Source organism: Tiliqua scincoides, chromosome 10 (genome assembly GCF_035046505.1).
Source record: "Tiliqua scincoides isolate rTilSci1 chromosome 10, rTilSci1.hap2, whole genome shotgun sequence".
NCBI lineage: Eukaryota > Metazoa > Chordata > Lepidosauria > Squamata > Scincidae > Tiliqua > Tiliqua scincoides.
In genome coordinates this window covers 18,013,712-18,036,387 of record NC_089830.1, presented here as the reverse complement: position 1 = coordinate 18,036,387, position 22,676 = coordinate 18,013,712, and the positions used below count along the sequence as shown (strand labels likewise).

Sequence of the window (22,676 nt, the reverse complement as noted above, 5' to 3'; positions counted from 1 at the left end):
GCTCTTACAGGGTGGTGGCAGTACTACCAAACAGGGATCTTTGAGGGCTCTAGGGTTCAGCACCAACAACTCTGAGCACCCCAAAACCCTGGGAGTGTGATGAAGTATATGACACTTGGAATGCAGTTTTTGATGGGGGATGAACAGTACTGGAGAGTCTTATTCCCTTTCTGAGGAGGGGGATGTTTCCCAAGACAGGATCCTGGAATTGATGAATCTTTGGTCACATCCACCATGGAACTGAGGGGGATGGGATAAAGACGTATAAAATTATGCACGGGATGGACCAAGCAATGTTCTTTTTGCTCTCACACAACACCAGAACCAGGGGACATCCACTAAAGTTGAGTGTTGGGAGAGTTGGAACAGACAAAAGGAACTATTTCTTTAACCAGCATGCAATGAATCTGTGGAACTCCTTGCCAGAGGATGTGGTGCTGGGATCTGGCCTAGATATCTTTAAAAGGGGATTGAACAGATTGATGGCAGAAAAGTCCATCACAGGTTACAAGCCATGATGGGTACGTGCCACCTCCTGGTTTTAGAAGCAGGTGACCTCAGAATGCCAACTGCTAGGGAATGGCACCAGGATGCAGGTCTCTTGTTGTCTTGTGTACTCCCTGGAGACATCTGGTAGGCCACTGTGAGATACAGGAGGCTGGACTAGATTATGCTCTTATGTTATGTTCTCCTGTTTTTTGGGAGCAAGCCTTCATCATGTGGTCCCTTCCATGTCAGTTTTCCTGGCTCTCATGCTTCTCCGGCTCCTTTAGCTTCAGACTTGTGAGAACCCCTAACAAAGCCGCTTGCACAATGATGTATTTGTTTGACGTCGCCCAATGAATCATGCCAACATCTCCGTCCCTCGTAACTAATAGTCCGTGGGATTTCTCATTAGTTATGTGGTAGACTTTGCTGTCTTTTGCAGAAATGTTCCATGAAAAGCTGCGGAATGAATGAATGAATCTCTGCTCTGTGTCCCCCTTCTTTTGTTCTCTTGCAGGTAGCAGCCCTGGAGAGGCAGATCTTTGACTTTCTGGGTTATCAGTGGGTGCCCATCCTGGCTAATTTTCTACACATTATGGCGGTCATCCTTGGCATTTTTGGCACCATTCAATACAGATCCAAATACCTCATACTGGTAGGTGTCTGGCATTCACACCTGCTGTGGTTTTGTTTTCTCAGGATTTGGGTTTGAACTGGACAGCCTGAATAGCAGAAAGAGTGCTTTGCTGGGCTAATAAGAGATCAGTGGCATCGCTTAGGGCAGGGGTGTCCAAAGTTTTTGGCAGGAGGGCCACATCATCTCTCTGCCACAGTGTCGGGGGCCGGGGGAAAAAAAGAATGAATTTACATTTGAAATTTGAATAAATTTACATAAATGAATATATTAAAGATGAACTTATATGAATGAATGAAGGTTTTGCAATAGCTCAAGGGCTATAAAAGGCCTTGCATAAAGCAAGGCCGGCCTTTCCTTTGCTGCTGCATCACAGACATGAAACAACAAGCAGTGGAGGGAGCCCTCATCCCACAGCTCACATGAGAGGTCAAACAGTCGCCCTCACGCTGAGAGCAGTTGCGTCGGGCCAGTGTGGGCTCCAACAAATCTCCAGAGGGCCAGAGGCTCATTGGAGACTGGGGGCTCCCTGAGGGCCACATTGAGAGGCCTCGAGGGCCGCAAGTGGCCCCAGGGCCAGGATTTGGGCACCCCTGGCTTAGGGGGTTACGGAGATGCAGGCTGCACTGGGTAACATGCACAGGGGGGTGACACCATTACTGGCTAAAATTTTTGAAAGCTTGGTATTTTTGAATAATACCTTCATATTCAATGTATGCTTTTATGCAGAATGTAATGGAACAAACCACGTTGAAATATCTCTATTCTATCAAAAGATATAGCCAAAAACCCAGCAGGGGCAGGGCAAAGGAGCATCACCACGCCCACTGTCCAGGGCAATGCCCCACCCACTGCATGGGAGGAGGTCCATCATGGGCGTGACACACTGGCCTCCCGCACCAGGTGCCACAAACCGTAGTGATGCCACTGCTAGAGATTGCTGTCAGAAATAGGAACAATAACCCTTTGGGGGCTTATTGTAGTAATGACTGCTATATTGTGCTTTGCGTGGGGCTGCCCTTGAAGACAGTTTCGGAATTTAAGGCAGTCCAGAATATAGTGTACCTGATTCCTGATTTCTGTCATTCCTGTTGGGTAGTAGGACATTCTGAAGTGCAAGAGCTCATCATGACATCACCCCCCACACACACACCTATAGTCATGCCCCACTAAAAAGAATCAGCTTCATATTGCTTCATTTGAGAATTTGCTTCTCCTGTCATTACTTCTGCTTTGAAATTGATTGCACTTCATTTTAAAGATCTAGCTCATTTCACCCCCTGACTCTTGGAGTGGCTAGAAGTAGTTTTAAAACAAATGTGGATAATTTGAAAAAATGGAATTAAGAAATATCACAAATGAATATAAAAAGGTATAGTGGAGTACTAGCCTCAACGTTTTCACTCAGAAGTGAGTCCCACTTTGTTACCCTGCACGTGCCTGATCTCATCTGATCTCGGAAGCTAAGCAGGGTCAGGCTTGGTTAGTACTCGGATGGGAGACCGCCTGAGAATACCAGGTGCTGTAGGCTTATGCCATAGTCTTTCGAGACTGAAGGTTACCAACCAGTCTCTGGCAAATGTGTATAGGATTGTAGTCTCAATGTAACACAATCTGCGTACTGTCTCTCAGGACCCAATCCTATCCAAATTTCCAGTGCTGGTGCAGCCACAAGGCGGCCCTGAGGACAGGGAACAAACATTCCCTTACGTGGAGGAGACCTCCGTGACTGTGCCCCTTCCGCAAGTTGCAGCGCATATTCCGTTGGTACAGTTGAACCAGTGCTGAAAAGTTGGATAGGATTTGGCCCCGAGGCACTCTTGGGAGTGGTGGTGACTTAAACCAGTGGTTCCCAACTTTTACTGGTCACTCTGTTGACCTACTGGGCCCCTGACTGCAGCTCCCCATTAGAGTTACAATCCTAGACATTATATAGGGTGGCTGGTTTTTCATGAGGATTTCACAGCTCCCCTGGCTGGTTTCTGTGGCTCCCCATGGGTTTCCATGGCTTGCCCCCTAGGCAAATTTCTCCTGTTGAATCTGATGCTTCTTTTCTAGCAATAGTCCTTTGAAAAAAATGTAAGTGCTCCTGCTGCAGGAGAAGTCCCAAAACTCCACTCTACTCTCCCTTGACTACACCCAATCCTTACCCACCCAATTGCCCTCCTTACCACTGTGTTTTCAAGCAGAAGTCAAGGTGCTGTTTTGACCTTGTAAGTCCTGAGAGGAGGCTTGAAGGACCCCCTTTCCCCACATAATCTTGTTGTGTTGTTCAGATCAGTGGGAGAAATCCTCCTTTCAGACACCTTTCTGGTTGAAACCTGGAGGGAGTCTTCTCTGTAATCGTCCTCAGACTCTCTCCAGACTGGCAGAATGGGCAACAAAATGGAAGATGCGCTTCAATGTCAGTAAGTGTAAAGTCATGCACATTGGGGCAAAAAAATCAAAACTTTAGATATAGGCTGATGGGTTCTGAGCTGCCTGTGACAGATCAGGAGAGAGATCTTGGGGTGGTGGTGGACAGGCCGATGAAAGTGTCGACCCAATGTGCAGCAGCAGTGAAGAAGGCCAATTCTATGCTTGGGATCATTAGGAAGGGTATTAAGAACAAAATGGCTAATATTATAATGCCGTTGTACAAATCGATGGTAAGGCCACACCTGGAGTATTGTGTCCAGTTCTGGTCACCGCATCTCAAAAAAAGACATAGTGGAAATGGAAAAGGTGCAAAAGAGAGCGACTAAGATGATTACGGGGTTTGGGCACCTTCCTTATGAGGAAAGGCTACGGCATTTTGGCCTCTTCAGCCTAGAAAAGAGACGCCTGAGGGGGGACATGACTGAGACATACAAAATTATGCAGGGGATGGACAGAGTGGATAGGGAGATGCTCTTTACCCTCTCACATAACACCAGAACCAGGGGACATTCACTAAAATTGAGTGTTGGGAGAGTTAGAACAGACAAAAGAAAATATTTCTTTACTCAGTGTGTGGTTGGTCTGTGGAACTCCTTGCCACAGGATGTGGTGATGGCGACTGGACGCCTTTAAAAGGGGATTGGACAAGTTTCTGGAGGAAAAATCCATTACGGGGTACAAGCCATGATGTGTATGTGCAACCTCTTGATTTTAGAAATGGGCTATGTCAGAATGCCAGATGCAAGAGAGGGCACCAGGATGAGTTCTCTTGTTATCTGGTGTGCTCCTTGGGGCATTTGGTGGGCCACTGTGAGATACAGGAAGCTGGACTAGATGGGCCTATGGCCCGATCCAGTGGGGCTGTTCTTATGATCTTATGTTCTTATGTAACTCTTTACCAAGAGAGAAACACCTGGCCCCATCTCTGTTAGTCTTTTTCTGTGTGGCAAAGGCTTTTGTATTCTGGTGCAGGTCTTCCTGTAGTTGTTTTAAGCAGGGAGAAGGAGCTTGAGGTCCCTCCAGACATATTATAAGAGCTGGTAATCAACAGCAGCAAAAATGATAGAACACTTCTAGAATTCAATTATGGAATTCAACATTCAAAGAATGTTCTCTTTGGATGCTGTAGCTTAGCAGTCTCCTAGTGGAGACAACTGCACACCCGCAAAGGCTTCCCACGTGCGGATGGCACTTACAGTTCCATGGGGGAGCCTTGACAAAGCGCCTCCGTTTGCCCCCTTAAGCCCCTATTCCTCCTCGTGTCCAGTCGCTTCTGGTCTCAGACCCCCCAGCAGGCATTGCGCCTGGATTTCCAGGCAGAAGTGTCTGGACACAAGGGGGAATGGGGGCAAATGCAGATGCTTTGTCAAGGCTCCGCCATGGAACGTTAAGCACCGGTCATGCAGGGGAGGGCTTTGAAAGGATCTGACCTGCAGGGCCTTGTCTGGAAGGCCCTGCTGTAGCTGATCCATATTTTTTGTTGGATCTGATTCATTGGCAGTGCCTGGCTACACAGCAGATTACTTGTGCTGTCCATTATCATTCAGCTTGTACTGTAACAGCAGTCATTGCCCCCCACCCCGATCTGTAGCATATGCAGAAGCACATAAAGGCTTAGTGAACATTGGCAACAGCAGGCACATCTGCTTTGGCCAGAGCACACTCTGAGCTTGGCCTTGTTCACTGCCTCTTACCTAGTAATCAAGATGAGCTAGCATTAAAGATAAGGAAGCGGTCAGATCTAGGAATGTGTTGTGGTCAGCTAGAGCCAGCTAGTTGTACTAGTGTTATCAGTAACTCTCAGTATTGCACTGTATTGCTTCATGAGCTTGAGAGGCAATAAAAAGCTTGATGAAGGCTGGGCAAGGATCTATTCCAGCTTCCGGCTTTCCCCCTGCATCTACATTTGAATCCTGTCTGCCTCTTCTCATCCTTTCTGCCTCTTTGACTCCTTGCTGCTCTAGTTCCTTCCCTCAACCCTCAGAGTGCTTCTGCTCTTTGCACTCCACATCAAGCAACAAGGCTCTAAGCCTTGTGTGCTCCCCAAAGCAAAGTAGCATTAGCTACACCGATCATTATGGAGAGAGGGTTCAGGCTGCAATCCTATCCATACTCTCCTGGGAGTACGCCCTATTGACGCAAATGGGACTTACTTCTGATTAGACCTGCATAGGCTTGGGCTCTCTGTCCCTCCACCGACTCTAGTCTCCCCTTCCAGGATCAAGTTAAAAACCTGTTGTTTCATAACGCCAAGCTTGTCCTTTTAGGCCATTTTTTCCTTTCATTGTGGTTTGATTGCCTTTTTGTTCTTGTTGTTCTATTGTTTTGTCACTTGTGTCTGATCCACTTTATATAACTATAAGCCTTTTTGGTCACCATTTTTTCCTTAAGTGGAAAGGGGGGGGATGTAATGCAGTGAATATGTCCATAATAACCAGCTACAATTTCAGATTGACAGAGTATTTGTGTGGAAAGAGGGAAGGCAGGAGATGTCAACATGAGTGTTACTTGATGCAAGCTGCTTTATCTGGCATGGTGATGATGTAAGCTGGTTAATCCAGCAGAGTGTAGTTCAGCGGCTCCCAAACTTACTGAGGTCACAACATCTTTCTTTTGTGGCAGCCTCTTCTTCCCAGCTCTCTGGATACCGCCATCTGAGATCATGAAAGAACCAAGATGGTTGCACCCAGGAGAGCCGAGAAGATGGGTGCTGCCATCTTGGATTTGCGCAAGAACTAGTGCAGTCCAAGATGGCAGTGCTCGGGAGATGGAAGTGCCCAGAAGAGGCTGGTGGAGATATCCTGTGGCACCCCTGTGAGTTTGCCGCAATCACCTCAGGTGGTACAGCACACAGTTTGGGAACCAGTGGCGTCGTAGTTTGAATGTTGACCTAGGCCTGGGGATAATTCGGTTTAAACCCCAATTCAACTATGAAGCTCGCTGAGTGAGCTTTGGCCAATCTGTCTGTTAAGTAGCTCAGGTACAGCCCTTGCTTTGCAAGTGGAAGGTTCCACATCCGATCCCTGGCATCAACAGGTAGGGCTAGAAAAGGCCCCCTTCTCATAACCTTGGACAACCACTCCCAATCCGTAGTGACAGTACTGAACGAGGGCTGCAATCTTATACACTTTGGTTGGCAACCTTCAGTCTCAAAAGACTATGGTATAAGCCTACAGCACCTGGTATTCCCAGGCAGTCTCCCATCCAAGTACTAACCAGGCCTGACCTTGCTTAGCTTCCGAGATCAGACGAGATCATGCATGTGCAGGGTAACAGTAGGAATGGCCAAACCGAGGCTCATGAACCACATGAGACTCTTTCACGTATAACATGCAGCTTGTGGAAATAAGTTGGCTGAGTTGTGTTTTTTGGCATCGCAATTGATATTAAAGGTCAACTTTAAAAAAATTCAGGCTTTTTAATCAGGCTTTACTGGGTATCAACTGAGAGTTCACTGGATTAAAATGGAAGTTTAATTTTCATGATGAGTAAATAGAGTTAAGAATTTAAATGCTGCTTAAATATTTTGGCTCTCCAGCACCTGAAGTTTATCGTATATGGCTTGTACATTACACAATTTTGACCACCCTTGTTATACTCCCTCAACTGGCCCACTAAACCCAGGAGACTTTCTTCAAACTAGACACGCATAGCAAATTTACTGTCTCCTAGAAGAGAAGCAAAAACATTTTTTATTCTCTCAGACTTTTCTTTTTTAAACTGGAACTTATTGGGTTTGTGGTGGTGATTTTTTTTACACTGCATTTAACTGTCCTCATTTAAATTTGTTTTATTGTTTATGCATTACTTTAATAGTTTGTTGTGATGCGAACCTAAGGGAGAGCTTTTAAGCAAAAAGCCTTGGTTGAAATTACTTACAGCTCAATTCTGAGCTTCCCGCAGCCTTCCGGGAGCAGCGGCACCAAAGCTGCGTACAGTGGGCTGTATCCAGCGGCCACCAGGAACCAGCTGGAGGTCTCCATGCATCCCCTTCCCCTGGGGAAAGAAAGCCCCAAGCCCTGAAATGGTGCCCTGTGCCAGCTATTTTGCCAGCACAGACTTGAGGTGTGTGTATATGCGCAACCTCCTGATTTTAGATCTAGGCTGATCTAGGCTCTCATCTGAATCGGAGTTGAATTGGGCTATGTCAGAATGCCAGTTGCAAGGGAGGGCACCAGGATGCAGGTCTCTTGTTATCTGGTGTGCTCCCTGGGGCATTTGGTGGGCCGCTGTGAGATACAGGAAGCTGGACTAGATGGGCCTATGGCCTGATCCAGTGGGGCTGTTCTTATGTTCTTAAACTACAATTCCCAGGAAGCCTTGCAGTTCTTCTTGTTATCTGGTGTGCTCCCTGGGGCATTTGGTGGGCCGCTGTGAGATACAGGAAGCTGGACTAGATGGGCCTATGGCCTGATCCAGTGGGGCTGTTCTTATGAGAAACTTCGTGTTGGGCCTTCCAGCCCGACATACAGGTCAGGATATGGCAGAGCAGAGCTAGAATGCTTTGGTTGGAGCTTATATATCTTTGCTCCTGGTAGTTTCAATATTTTAGGTAGCATTCCAGTCCTTTGACAATGCCCTTCATCGCCAAGGGCGAAACATTAGGAATGATTAAAACTTGAGGACTGTGGTCTAAAAGCCATAGGAAGACTCTTACATTTGGTGGCAATTCTGACCACAAGTGCCTAAGCTTTGTAAACTTGTTTTGCTGAATGGTGATCTACAAATCTTAAAATAAATCAGATTTGTAGAGTACGAATCAGAACTTTGGCAGGAACGTACACTTGGAGACCGTTGGCTTGAACTTCTCTTCCAGCACCCACCCTCCTTCCCAGAATTCATTTCAGCTCTATACCCTGGTTGGGACGAGAAGTGATGACCTCTTGAATTGAGGGTTCAGACATTATGTGTGTCCGAATTCATGTTAAAATACTGCGTTTCCAAACTGACACTCTTCTTCTTTCCAAAACAGGTCAAACCCTGTTCAGAACCATGGGCCATAGGAAAGGGGAAGTCAACTCTTCCCCCCCCCCCCCCGTTCATCGCTGCCCCACTGAAAGTTACAGGCACTCATACACTTGGCCAAAGTTGCTAAAATAACTGCTCTGGGGGCAGAAAGGTTTGGGTTTTTTTAAACCAATCTCTGGTTGTAGTCTTGATGCAGATTCTTCACCCTGCCCCATGCACCCTATTTGCCCAGATAAAAAAGCTTCCCCTGGAGCCAATGGGAGGTTTTAATCCATGGTAAACATTTATATATTTATTTTCCATATTTTAATATACTGCTCTTCCTCCAAGGAGCTCAGGGTGCTGTACATGGTTCTTTTTCTCCTCCACAACAACCTGTGAGGTAGGTGAGGATGGGAGATGGTGACTGGCCCAAGGTTGCCCAGGAAGCTTCATGGCTGAGTGTCACAAACTTAGGGGGGTTTGGGGGTGCTCAGAGTTCTTGGCTCTCGAACCCTAAACCCCTCAAGACCCCCCTGTTCAGTAGTACTGCCACCACCCTGTATGTGCCAGTGCCTCAGTCCAGGGACACTGAGATCCTCTAGGCTTAATTCTATCCCTTGCAGGCACTGAGCGCTTTCTCCAATTAAAGCTTCTGTCCTCAAGTTACTAGACCTCAATGAGCACTTGGTAGCTTGCTGAACGGCTAGGCAGGATTCTGAACCTTTGTCCCCAACAGACAATGAAACAGCTTAGTGACAGATATTTTAGTTTATTAAGTACATAAGGTTACACAAGGCAGCAAATGCTAGAGGCAGGGCTTTTTTGTAATAGAACGCACCGGAATGGTGTTCCGGCACCTTTTTTCCCCCCTTTCACTGAGGGAGGGATTCGAACCTCTGACCTCGTGCTCCACCTTTTTTGGGGGGGGCACCCCGGGCTCTGACCTTGTGCTCCACCTTTTTTTTAAAACTGCGGGCTAGGGAGGGATTTGAATCTCTGACCTCATGCTCCACAGCCCAGCACTCTCTCCATTGGGCTATAGGAAAGCCTGTAATCGAAGTGCTCAGAACTAATATATAAGGTCTTGAGCCCAGCTGGTGGCCATCAGCGCCTCAAGTATTAGTTCCAAACACTTTGAGTCTAAGAGTTCCTAAGGCTCAATTGTTAAAGTGCTGGTCTGTGGAGCCAGAGGCTAGGGGTTCAAATCCCTATGAGGAAGAAATTTTTTTTTTTTTTTTAAGGAGGGGAGGTGCTCCATGGCTGCAAAATATAAAGGTTGGTTGCCAGTTGCCAAAACGGGGGCCAGCTGAGGCTGCAAAACTCCTCAAAGTTCAGTTTTAAAATAAATAAATAAATAAATAAATAAATAAATAAATAAATAAATAAATAAATAAATAAATAAAAGATTAACAGGTTGTGAGTTCCTGCACCTTTTTTTTTTATTTTTATTTTTTACAAAAATAGCACTGGCTAGAGGCATAAACATCTAGGAAACATATCAGCAATAACATAACAAAGCTAGCTGGCTATCTCTATTAATCCCTAACTCTCACCTGGGTCAGCTTCTTTTTTAGATCTTTTAGCTCCAAGCTACCTGTGAGGTCAGATGCCCATGTTGGACAGTGGAGCTCACAGCGTGTAGGATGTTGCACCCAAAAATTCTGCCCAAGAAGAAGCGGACACACCCCTTGGGGCACTCATTAGTATACTTTTTATGCTAATAGTACTGAGGTGACTTCACACTTATTTAGACTGTCCAATCAGAAACTTTTGAGGACAGAACCTTCTCAGAGTGGGTCTGGTTGCCAGCCCTCCTAGTTCTTACCCCTCCCAACTGGAGATCCATAGCTGCATTCCATTCTGCTTAATCAGGTGCCCCTCAGTCTACTGAGGTGTTAAACATTCCAATGGGTTGTAATTCTTGTTGTCTGTCATTTCTGGCCAGCAAAGGAGAGACAACCATCTTTTTGTTTGTTCACTCACATTCTTGCAGCTAGGAACTGCTAGCCACTTCTCCGTTACTGACTTAGTTTGGTTCAGGCTTCACTGCCAACCTAGGCCTAACATGTACATATTCATGACACTGAGCAAGGATTTGAATCTTGATCTTCCGAGTCTAACACCCCTGGCTCTGCATGCACTGGTGGGTCCAATCTGAATTAGGACTGGGATGGGGTCCCCCTATCCAAGATGGGGAAGGTCTTCTTGTCTTGCTACCATAGTCTTGGGCCATTCAGAGGGCCATTCGCAGCCATCAACTGAACATTAATGACCTTTTTTCAAATCCCAGACTCTAACCAGACACATAAAAACCATAATGATAGACCCATTAGGAGTAATCAGACAGCAAGCTTATAATAGATTTTTGATGCAGGGAGACAGCTCTACCCCCCTTCTATGCAGATGAGTTTTAAGGAAACCTTTTAGGTACTTTTTTTTCCATTCCTTTAATCCAGTACATCCTGGTCCAGTGACATCACTACGGGGGTGCAAGGGTGCGGGTCACACCAGGTAACACGCATGGGGGGGGTTGTGACACCACTACCTGGGATTAAACCCCATTGAGTATCATTGCTGAAAGCATACACACAGTAGCCTCTTAAAAGTACAGATCAGTCACATTTCCCCAAATACGGTCACTTACCATGGTAGCATCAAGCGTAATCAATTAAAAAGAAAATACGCATTGAAATGAATGGGGACCCACCTGAAATTGGCTCTCAACCCACCTAGTGGGTCCCAACCCGCAATTTGCGAAACACTGCCTCTGATGATTAAGGGACAGCTTTCATTGTCAGAATTCAAGCAGGACCTCCAGAAGTCAACCAACGATCGACCCAATATACAGTATGAAGTTCCCTTCTACGTCAGGTCATTGGTCCATCTTGAATCGTGTCTTTGTTAGCTGGGTAGCAACTGTCCTGAATTTTTCCAGGCCTACCTGGAGATGCCAGGAATTGAAGTCGGGGCCTTCTGTATACAAAATGAATGCTCTACCCATGAGCTATGGTCCCTCTGCTGCAATCTACCTTCTCTTGTTGGCAGTCCTGCAGAGTCTGCCTCCTGCTGTCACCTCTGTGCTTAAATCTGCAGATATTTTTCTAACTGGAGTTGGGGCAAGTACAATAAAACCGGGAAATGGGGGAGTCTCCATGGCTGGCTTTATTTGAAACCTGACATGATAGAGAGCCAGAGGATGCCTTAAGGTGCTGTTGTTTCCCCTGTTATGATCAAGCTTCTCTACATCACATTCTTAACTGTCACTCTGTCCTTTTTTCCCCCCTCCTTCTCTCTCCCTCCAGTACGCAGCGTGGCTCGTGCTGTGGGTTGGATGGAATGCATTCATCATCTGTTTTTACCTGGAAGTAGGACACCTTTCACAGGTAATTACCCTGGTAATCCCGCCAAGTCCATGCCCTTCTCGAACCACTGAGTCCACCAGACGATTCAAGGCTTTCCATCCATCATCTTTGCGCTGGCAATTGCGCCGCCAAATAGAGATTGGAGTTTGGGAGGTGACTCGGTGTCATGAAGATGCTGAGGCTGTTTTTGAAAGCATCTCTGTCTCTCTCTCTCTCTCTCTCTCTCCCCACTCCCCCCTTCTTGGCGCTGATGCTGCCAAGCAGAATTGGCCCATCAGGCTGCTGGAGATAGATGACGGGGAGATGTAAAAGGGTGCCCTGAGGTATTGTTTGATGAGGAACAGCAACATCTATACCAAGTCTGCTGAAATGACACGAATGGGTTGTGCTCCTGACTGTTTTACAAATTGGTCATTGTCTGGGGGGGGGGGGGGCGGAGAAGCTTGGGGTTTCATTCATTCATTCTACAAAATAGGGTGGGCCTCCTTATCCATGGAGTCAACATCCATGGATTTGAGTATCTATGGATGCCAAGCCCATCAGAGGACCTCCCAGACATGACTGGAAGGGATTTTTGGTCATGTCTTCAGAAGGCCTCCAGGATGTCATTTCCAGTTCACACTGATAACTTTCAGTTGAGTCCTGGAGGCTTCTGAGGGAGCTGTGCTACCCCCTGGTAAGTAATTGGGCAAGGAGGCATCTTTCAGTATTGAGTCTGGTATATTTCACAGGAGAAAAGCAAACTGCCTGATTCACTCATGACTGCTGCTTTTGTCCCTGTTTATCTTTTTTCTATTGGGAGCTCTCTTGGGGACAAGGAACCGTCTTTTCATTCCTCTAATGACAGGAAGTGCTTTGAGGACTTTCGGTTGTTGCTGAAAAGCAGTGTGATGAATATTATAAATAAATAGAAAGCACACAAACAGTTGCTCTGTGTGTTGAGTGGCAAAGCTGTTCCCGCCCCACCACTGTTTTTTTCTTTTGTGAATGTTTGCATTTCATTTGTGAATGTTTGCAGCAGGGTGCAGGTCTCTTGTTATCTGGTGTGCTCCCTGGGGCATTTGGTGGGCCGCTGTGAGATACAGGAAGCTGGACTAGATGGGCCTATGGCCTGATCCAGTGGGGCTGTTCTTATGTTCTTATTAAGGGCAAATTTCATGTTAAACCAGGTTGTTTTTCCAAAGAGAAACTTCTAACAATTGAAATGTATTTTGTTTTTTTTAAACCTGATAACAACTTTCAAAATCCATAAAAAAAAAAAAAGAAACAACCCTGGAAGGGGGTTGCCACAAAGGATCAGGGGCGCCTCTGCTCCCTGTCATTCAAACACTGAAGTTGATATACAAGAGTATCATAATTGCTGTAACCGAGTAGTTGTTTATTCTGCCCTCCTTTCCATGGCCAACGGTTTGGGGTGATCGTGAAAAAGACCCTTCCTTCACCCAGTTCAATAAGCCTCAATAAGATGCACTCCCCACTCAATCTGGCATGCAGGCAGGTTTCCAATTTGCTGCTAGTCCAAGGCAAGGGGGAGAGAAATAGCTTTTGTGCTGTGCCAAGTTGATGGGGAGAGACAGACTGTGGATAGAGAGACATTTTTCTCCTCTCCCATAATACCAGAACTCAGGGTCACCCGATGAAACTGCTCAGAAGTAGGTTCAGGAGAAACAGAAGGCAAGTGCATTTTCTCCTGATGCATGATAAATTCGTGGAATTGTCCACCATAAAAAGATGTGATGGTCACTGAATCTGAAGATTGGCTGTCATCTTTAAACTTGTTGCTGTCCTCTCTCCCCCCCCCCCCAGGACCGGGACTTCATCATGACCTTTAATACATCACTGCATCGTTCCTGGTGGATGGAGAATGGTCCTGGTTGCCTGGTGACACCGGTGACAAGCTCCAAGCTGACCCTCGAGGACCATCATGTCATCACCGTGACTGGGTGCTTGCTTGATTATCAGTACATTGAGGTGGTGAGCAGTGCAATGCAGATATTTCTTGCGGTAGGTGGTGCCCGTATCCTGCTCCAGCCGACTTTTCTTCCCTATAGATCCCTTTAAAAAGGCTAGATACTGAAGATGATTCTGCTCTTGCTTGTGGTCACTTTCAGGCTGGTGAGGATCAGATTTTCAAAAATCGTTACTGTCGCATTCCCTTTAGCTTGTTGTGGTTAAGAATATTGATGTCATTTTTCAACAAAAAAAGTTCACGAAGTCATTGATATGCTGTGTGTGTGTGTGTGTGTGTGTGTGTGTGTGTGTGTGTGTCCGTCCGGGGGAGCAGCCTCAGAGCCTGCTTCGCTCCCCCTCATGCCTAGTAGAAGCTATACATATATAGGGAGGGAGTTTGGTGCCACAACTGAGAAGTCCCTGTTTTTTGCCCTACTTCTTGCATATGTTTGCGTAACTTTCTCAGCTTCTACTAGGCACGAGGAGGGGCTAAGCCGGCTCTGAGGCCGCTCCCCCGGACTGCTTGAAATCTTGCTCTGCTCCTCTCCCTCCCCCGGTATCTGAGAGATTAAGCATTTTTAGTTGTGCCATCACCAGATTGGAACACACACACACACACAACTCCTGCATGTTGAAAGGGAGCACACTGGAGGAAAGGTTTTCAAGTAGCCCTGCACAAGATATAGCCCACCAAGCTGAATTCCGTCACCCAAGCATGTATGGGAGCCCACCATACCCGTAAAGCCAGGCACCACCTTCCATACCATTTGTGGTACATGTACTACTGATTGAGAAGCACTCTCTAGAGCAGCCATTTTCAACCACTGTGCCATGGCACATTGGTGTGCCGTGAATGGTCTGCAGGTATGCTGCAGCTGTTTGGAGGAAGGCCATATATTAATAGGGTCAGTGGGGATGTGAGTGCCCCTTACCAATTGTCAAAAGACTGACGGTGTGCCTTGAGATGGAAAGGTTGAAGATCCCTGCTCGAGAGCAGGGGTCTCCAAACATTTTGGCCAGAGGGCCGCTTCAAATATCTGGCACGGTGAGGGCTGGAAAAAAAATTTAAATATAAAATTTATATAAATAAATTAGAGATGGAACTTAGCTGAGTGAATAAATGAATGAATGGGCTCATTCATTCAAACTCTCTGGCCCTTAGAACGCCCTCCAGATGCACCCAGAGCACAGTTCCAGTCATGTTCCGCCAAGTGGGCCAGAGGCTTTCAGGGGACAAGAGGCTGCCATGGGCCGTGTCTGGCCCCCGGGCTGGGGTTTGGAGACCCATGCTCTAGAGAGTCTAGAGCAGGGGTGTCAAACTTAAGGCCCCGGGGGCCGGATGCGGCCCCTGGAAGCTATTTATTCGGCCCTCAGGCTCTCAGCTGCTGAGCAGTACTGAGGTGTTACTTCTGAAACAGCAGCCCACATGAAAATTGAGTTTTCCCATATCTTGAAATATGATCAAGATTTGCATATTTTCTCTTCTGCCATTTCCAGTTAATAAGCTTCTATATGATAACAAAGTGCTGATTTCTGGCCATCAGCTGCTTAATGACGTCACTTCCAGCCTTCAGCAGGCACCCCGAATGCTAACTTTGGCCCTCAGTATGAAACAGAGTTTGACACCCCTAGTCTAGAGTCTAGACCAGGGGTTTCCAAACATTTTGGCAGGAGGGCCACACCATCTCTCGGACACTGTGTCAGGGGCCGGGGAAAAAAAGAATTAATTTACATTTCAAATTTGAATAAATTTACATAAATGAATTTATTAGAGGTGGAACTTAAATGAATGAATGAAGGTCTTGTAGTAGCTTAAGGCCTATAAAAGGCCTCGCACAAAGCAAGGCCAGCCTTTACTTCACTGCCACTGCTGCATCACAGATGTGAAACAGCAAGCCGTGGGGGGAGCCCTCGTCCCACAGATCAGTTGAGAGGTCGAACAGTCATCCTCACACTGAGAGCAGTTGTGTTGGGCCAGCACGGGCTCCAGCAAGTCTCTGGAGGGCCAGAGGCTCATTGGAGACTAGGGGCTCCCCAAGGGCTGGAGTGGGACACCCCAAGGGCCACAAGTGGCCCCCGGGCCAGGGTTTGGGCACGCCTGGTCTAGACCCTGTCTGAGCAAGTGGCTTACATGGAGCTGTCCAAGGTCCTGCTTTTATGGGTTTGACCCTAACTGTTGCCTACAATTTGGTCTGCTTCTGTGCCGAATCTGTGACCTGAGAAGTAACCAAAATACTATCTAGAATTTAAGGGACAGATGGCAGAGAACACCTAAATACATAGAAAAGAAATTCAGACTCTGAAAAATTTAAATTAGGAAATCATGAAGGCAACTGAGAAGAGGTAGCAGGAGGACCTGTGAATATAATTGCCATAAAAATAATTGGTATGAAAATGAGAAGCCCATGAGGATGCAGAATGAATGAAATGCAACATTTGAAACTGAACCCTAAGGGATGGTAGTTACTTATGGGGCGGGGGGAGAACATTGATCTTGTGCTGCCATCCCTGCAAAGTAATCACCCAGTGTCCCAGGGAATAGAATACCCCTCAGTTTGGAGACCAGGTGGAAAACTCTAAGGCAGCAACTTCGTAGAGGGGAAATCCCTCAGTACGAATTCCATATACCCCTTCTCTACCTGATCCCCTTACACAAGGGGAGTTCAGGATCTGGACCTAAGATGTCCTCTATGGCCAGAGGACATTTCTTTACTATTTTTCCCCCAACTTGGAGGACTCCCGTAAGGAATCCACAAGGGACCGAGAGTCCCCTCAACACCATCAGAGCTGACATCAGCAGAATTAGACCAGGTCTTTTTAAAGCAGAGAAGGTTTCCCCTGTAACAGGAGTGGTGATGGCAACTCCCCCCCCCCAGTAGTTGTAGCATGTGCCTCAACTCTCAACAAACTAGAACCTTTGCCGGATCAACTTCTGAGCCTGCTTTGATACTAGCCTCTTGCCAGAACGTTTCTGCTTTCCTTTGGAGCTATTCAAGGTGCTGATGTCTTGATTGACTTTGTGCTCCTGCCCAAACATCTACCTCCCCTTGGAGTTGTTCAAGGTCCAATTCCCCTGGTCTCATGTCTGATTTTGGAGCCCAGCTCTGCCAAACAGCCAGTGGTGTGGACATTACCCTTTGATGTCATTGGATGTCATTGGATGTCATTGGATGTCATTTAGCCATCATTGAACAGCTAAACTTACAACAGTATACTAAGAAGTGATGAAAGCAGCTTTAATGTCCAAAAGAAAAAGAAAAAAGCAGTAGAAGAGCGGGTTACATTTTTTAAAAGGGTAAGTGAAGGGAAGAGAAGAGGAGCCAAGATGTGCAGGAAATGCTTATGGAACGATGGTCTCCATATGGAGACTGTATGTTGATTATACTTCTGCAGTCCTTGAGATTGGACCCTGACTCAGTTCTTCCAGTTGAACCTCCTGGGATGAATATACTTGAAAGGCATATCATGACTTGGAAGTTTTCAAGACAATGCCTAGTGAAATCTCAAGGTTTCTTCCTAATGGCTCAACCTGCATTCATTTGAATAAGTGGTTTAACCTCATCACAGCGTTTGATATTCTACATATGGTTGCTGCTTCCTCCCATTCGAATAAATGACATTTTCTCTCCTTTATGTTTTTGAAGCTCTTCGGATTTGTTTATGCCTGCTATGTCAGCAAAGTGTTCATGGAGGAAGAGGACAGCTGTAAGTACCTTAGGACTGAACACAGGGCAGCCCCCATCAAACAAACTGAGATCATTGGGATGCATGAGGTCATACGGCCACTATCACCGTCACAGTTGCAATGCCAGAGATAAGGGCAGGTTGTAGTAGAGACACCATCTGTGTGAACAATTCTTTAAGGGAGCTCCTGTAAAGCCCCATAGAGGGGGAGTCCATTTCTCCATCAGACCTGCCCTGCTGTTGAGGCTCAGTAAAGCAACCAACTCGAGTGTGTACACTGCACTTGCTCATTGCTTTTCATCAACCTGCTACCCAGCCTCTACCTTCACTACCCAGCCTCCCCACTGCCTCCACTTCTCTTTGTTCATCTTCCTGCTCCCTGATTTTAAAAGGGAAGAGCCCAAGGAGCAGAAGAGGAAGTGAGCATAGTTGAGTGATGGCATAGAGCAGTGGTTTCCAAACTTACCTGGGTTACAACACACCCAACAGCCTGTTCTTCCTGGTTTGGCTAGGCCCCACTATTGAGGATCTTACAAAATCTTGCTAGATCTAAGATGGCAACACCCAAATCTCATGATATTCTTTGAGATCCAAGATGGCAGGGCCCAAATCTCACAAGATTTTGGCACCACCGCCATCTTGCAAGAGTTCACAAAATCTAAGATGGTGGCACCTGGGGAACAGGTAAGAGGGGCGACCAGGACATCCTGCAGCATCCCTGTGAGTGGACCATGCACCCTAAGGCATTGTGACTCACACTTTGGGAACCCCTGGTCTAGAGTGTTTCCCGAGATATGCCCTAGGGCGAACCACCACCCTACTACTGTTACTTCCTCTTCTGTCCCATGGAGGCTATCAAGTCCCATCCCTGCACATGCCCGATCTTGGAAGCTAAGCAGGGTCAGGTCTGGTTAGTACTTGGATGAGAGACCGCCTGGGAATACCAGGTGCTGTAGGCTTCTACCATGATCTCAGAAGCTAAGCAGGGTCAGGCCTGGTTAGTACTTGGATGGGAGTCCGCCTGGGAATACCAGGTGCTGTAGGCTTCTACCATGATCTCGGAAACTAAGCAGGGTCAGGCCTGGTTAGTACTTGGATGGGAGACCGCCTGGGAATACCAGGTGCTGTAGGCTTCTACCATGATCTCGGAAGCTAAGCAGGGTCAGGCCTGGTTAGTACTTGGATGGGAGACCGCCAGGGAATACCAGGTGCTGTAGGCTTATACCACAGTCTTTCAAGACTGAAGGTTGCCAACCATATGTCCCGTGGGCTTTTCCTTTTTAAAATCAGGAAAGTGGGACGATGGTTAGAAGTAGCCATAGAAAAACTGGCTACAGTAGGGGTGCCTGTACCCACAGATGTGTGTCTGCAGAGTCAGTGACTTGCCGCATGAAGCACAGTGCAGGGAGAAGTTTGGGCGGGTCCTATTATCTATGCACAACAGGGTTGGGGAAGACTCCTCAGGCCTTGGTGGGCTACAACCAATCAGACTAGGTGGTCCAACATTTGACCTTCATGGGGCCATGGCAAGTCTTTCCAGAGTCTCAAACAATGGTCCTAAAAAACGCATGCCTGAGTTACATTAATGAAACTGAGCAGGGCTAGATTTGTTCATTGCGCCACATTCTGAGCTCTGGGGAGGAAAGGTAGGATCAGTGGCATCGCTGGGGCTGTGTGGAGGGTGTAGGCTGCATCAGGTGACATGCACGGGGGGTGACACCACTACGAGCCAAAGTTGTTAGAATCTTGTTATTTCCGAATAATACCATTATGTTACATATCGTTCAATGAATAATTTCATGCAGAATGCAATGAAACAAACTGCGTTGAAATGTCTTTATTCTATCAAACATTATAGCCCAAAAAAACCCAGCAGGAGTTGGGCAATGCAGCATCACCATGCCCACTGCCAGGGGCACTGCCCCACGCACAGCAAAAAAGGAGGTTCCATCATGGGGGTGACACAAACCCTAGTGACGCTGCTGGGTAGGGTAGCAATGTGAGAGGGAGAAAGTAAATATATCCTACAATCATAGCAAATCCTCTGGCTGAACTCTTTCTCCTGACAAATTCACCTGCCAGCCCCTGGCTCGGAGTTGTAATAACACTCCAAATAGACGTCGCCAAAAATGAAAGCTTTTGTGTACGAAATTTGACTCTCCCTCTTGTAATACGTTGCTTGTGCGTACTGGGATCTGGCAGGCAGCTTATGTGCTTCCAAATAGCTATTGTTTGATTAAAAAGAAGAAGGAGAAAATGATTAATACACTTTACACATGAAGAGAGAGCCATTCAGGTCGGAGCCAATTGTATCCCTTGTCATATCCGGTGTCTTAGAGCTTAGAAGCCAAAGCCCATTTTGTCTTTCCTAACAAAACTCAGGGTGCTCTCAATTTTGACATCCATTCGCTTATTCATTTCGAGATCTAATAAGATACTCCATTAAAAAGATGAGATGGAACCTGGGCGCACGGCAAAATTAAGATTGAGTATTGAATGCCGCACGGAGTGTGGGAAGGAAAAATGATATAAATAGGCAAGGAGGTTGGGAAATCTCAGCGGCTGTACACTTAGAGCCCAATCCTATGCATGTCTACTCAGAAGTAAGTCCTATTATAATCAATGAGGCTTACTCCCAGGTAAGTGTGGATAGGATTGCAGCTTTAGGGCCAAATCCTATCCAAATTTCCAGCCCTGGTGTAGCTGCACCAATGGGGTGTGCACTGCATCCTGTGGTGGGAAGGTAGTTATGGAGGCCTCCACAAGGTATGGGAACATTTATTCCCTCGCCTAGGGGCTGTATTGCAGCAGCACCGGTACTGGAAAGTTGGATAGGATTGAGCCCTTAGCTGGTTAGCCGGATGACTTTCCAACCATAATGCTAATCTATTGTGTTTGGGCCATAAGGCTAACGTATTGTGTTTGGTGAGGGGCGATTTGATGCTCTTCTTGTGTTTAATTGCGAAAAAAGAGAGAAAAATGTGATCAAACTGTGAATCAATTTGCCATCTCCTCTTTCTGGCATGGCTCCTGTGCGTTTTCGGATGCTGTATCTGCAGACTGGAGAAGGCTCACCAGCTGGATCACAGCTTGTCCGGCAGTTCTTAAAGGCAGAGAGCACTACTGAGAGGAAAAAAGTTGACCACACAGGCCTCTCCCGAAGAGATTTATGGAGCCACAAAATAAAGCACATTTGTATTTAAAAGAGTATAGCTCACCTTTTCACTCCCCATTGAGAGGTGACCAGTCACTTGAATTCAAGTGACTGCTTGAATCAGTATATAGGGTGGATATGCTGTACCCCCCAAACTAGAACCAATTGGGCAAAACCAATGCCGTTTTTTGATTCAGCACCTCAAAAATATTCCAAATTCATTCCACCTTGGCAACTAAATTTTTTTTTTGTAGATCTGTTTTATTATTTTGATTTATATCCCCCTTAGGTTCAGAGCAGCTTCCAGTATTTTATTTTTCCTACATGTTGATAGTCCTGTCTTCAAGGCAGTGGTATCATTAGAGTGCAGTGGTATCATCACCAGTGCAGGAGGCCACCACATCACCCCCATGATAGACCTCCTCCCATGTAGCGGGCAGGGCAAAAGTGGGCAGAGTGATGCATCATTGCCCCCAACCTGATGGTTTTTTGGCTATAACTTTTGATAGAATAGAGATGCTTCAGTGCCATTTGTTTCATTGCATTCTGCATGAATTTACGCATCAATTGATATATAACATGTTGGTATTATTCAAAAATACCAAGATTTAAAATTTTTTGGTGAGTAGTAGTGTCACCCCCCCGCCGTGCATGTCTGCACCCCCCCACACCCCCTGGTGATGCCACAGCCTTGAGAGACTCATAATCTTAAACAATCAAGCCGAATAAGATAATTTGGGGAGTTAAAAGAGGCCAGATGAACTGTAAAGAGCATTGTAAATGTCAAATTAAAAAAGAAAGAGAGAGAGAGCTCTCAGTCCCAGGTGTGATGCAGCTTCTGAGGTTCTCCCAAGGAAGGAGACAGATGTTGAGTCCCAGCTACTAGGAATTCTACCCCTTCCCTGCAGCAGCTGCAGCAGCTGGTATAGAAACTTGTGAGATCCGGAGGTGCTTGGCACGCACTCAGTAGTAGATGAGAGGAAATCGATTTCCATTTCAGCATGCATAAAGGCTTGCAGGTGAGTTGGTGCACTTCCTGACATGGAAGTGTTGGCCTGTAGACCAGTGGTACTCAAACTTTTCCGGCCAGTGGCTTCCTTGACCCTCGTGGCTGTTGGCCATGACTCCCCGTCATGTTCCTGAGGGCTGGAAGTGACATCATTAAACAGGAAGTGGCCAGAAATATTAACTATATTAAATATAATAATATTATAATATAATATTAAATACTAAATATATATTAATATTAATCATATCATTAATTAAATGCAGATCTTAAAAATATATTATTAATACACAGCAATATACAAGCTTTATAAATGATCAGCTGCTGATCACTCTTGGAGACAGGATGCTGGAGCAGGTAGATTTTGTCTGGTCTGAGAGAACTCATTTTTTTTAAACTTTGTAAGCATACCAATAGAATTGTTTTATCAAATGAACTTTGTGAACAACCAGTCTGACCAACATTACACACACACACACACCCCTGTGGACCCCAATCCAACTAATCATTTCTCCCATTCTCCTTGGATAGGATTGAACCCTTTATTAATTTAATGAAATTAAATTTTTCCAGCAGCTGGTGGGGAAAACAAAAATAGACCATGAAAATATATCAGATCTGATAATGGTTTGGTTAGGAAGCTGATTTGTCTCCTATCCTAGAAGCTGCACAACTCAAGCCTATGCATGTCTACTCAGAAGTAAGTCCCATTAGAGTCAATGGGGCTTACTCCCAGGAAAGTATGGATAGGATTGGGCTGGCAATCACTTCATCAATGGCTGATAAGTATTCCCTTCAAATAGCAAGATTCATCACTTTAAAAGTACAGCCTTTCCTGTTCAGTCAAACAACAAGATTATTAAATCACTTTAAAAACAGTACCCCTTTTCTGCTCCTGGCCAAGTAAAGTGTATGCTTCTCTCTCTCTCTCTCTCTCTCTCTCTCTCTCTCTCTCTTCCCCCCCCCCTTTGCCAACTGCATGGAAACAACTTTAAGACCCCTGGTGACTGGTAAAATAGGAAGCGTTTTATT

At 46.2% G+C, this 22,676-nt stretch overlaps 1 protein-coding gene and 1 pseudogene across 1 annotated transcript in view; both read left to right on the top strand.

The window, feature by feature from the left end:
• Positions 1-1,009: 1,009 nt before the first annotated feature.
• The window catches only part of NKAIN1 (sodium/potassium transporting ATPase interacting 1), a 45,328-nt gene continuing 23,661 nt past the window's right edge, over positions 1,010-22,676 (top strand). Inside the window, exons 1-4 of the mRNA XM_066638792.1 lie at positions 1,010-1,141; positions 11,791-11,871; positions 13,657-13,854; positions 17,445-17,505. Coding sequence (XP_066494889.1) covers positions 1,082-1,141; positions 11,791-11,871; positions 13,657-13,854; positions 17,445-17,505 — 400 coding nt within the window. The 5' untranslated portion in view covers positions 1,010-1,081. The remainder of the gene's footprint in view (positions 1,142-11,790; positions 11,872-13,656; positions 13,855-17,444; positions 17,506-22,676) is intronic.
• Positions 2,536-2,651, top strand: LOC136661916 (5S ribosomal RNA; annotated as a pseudogene).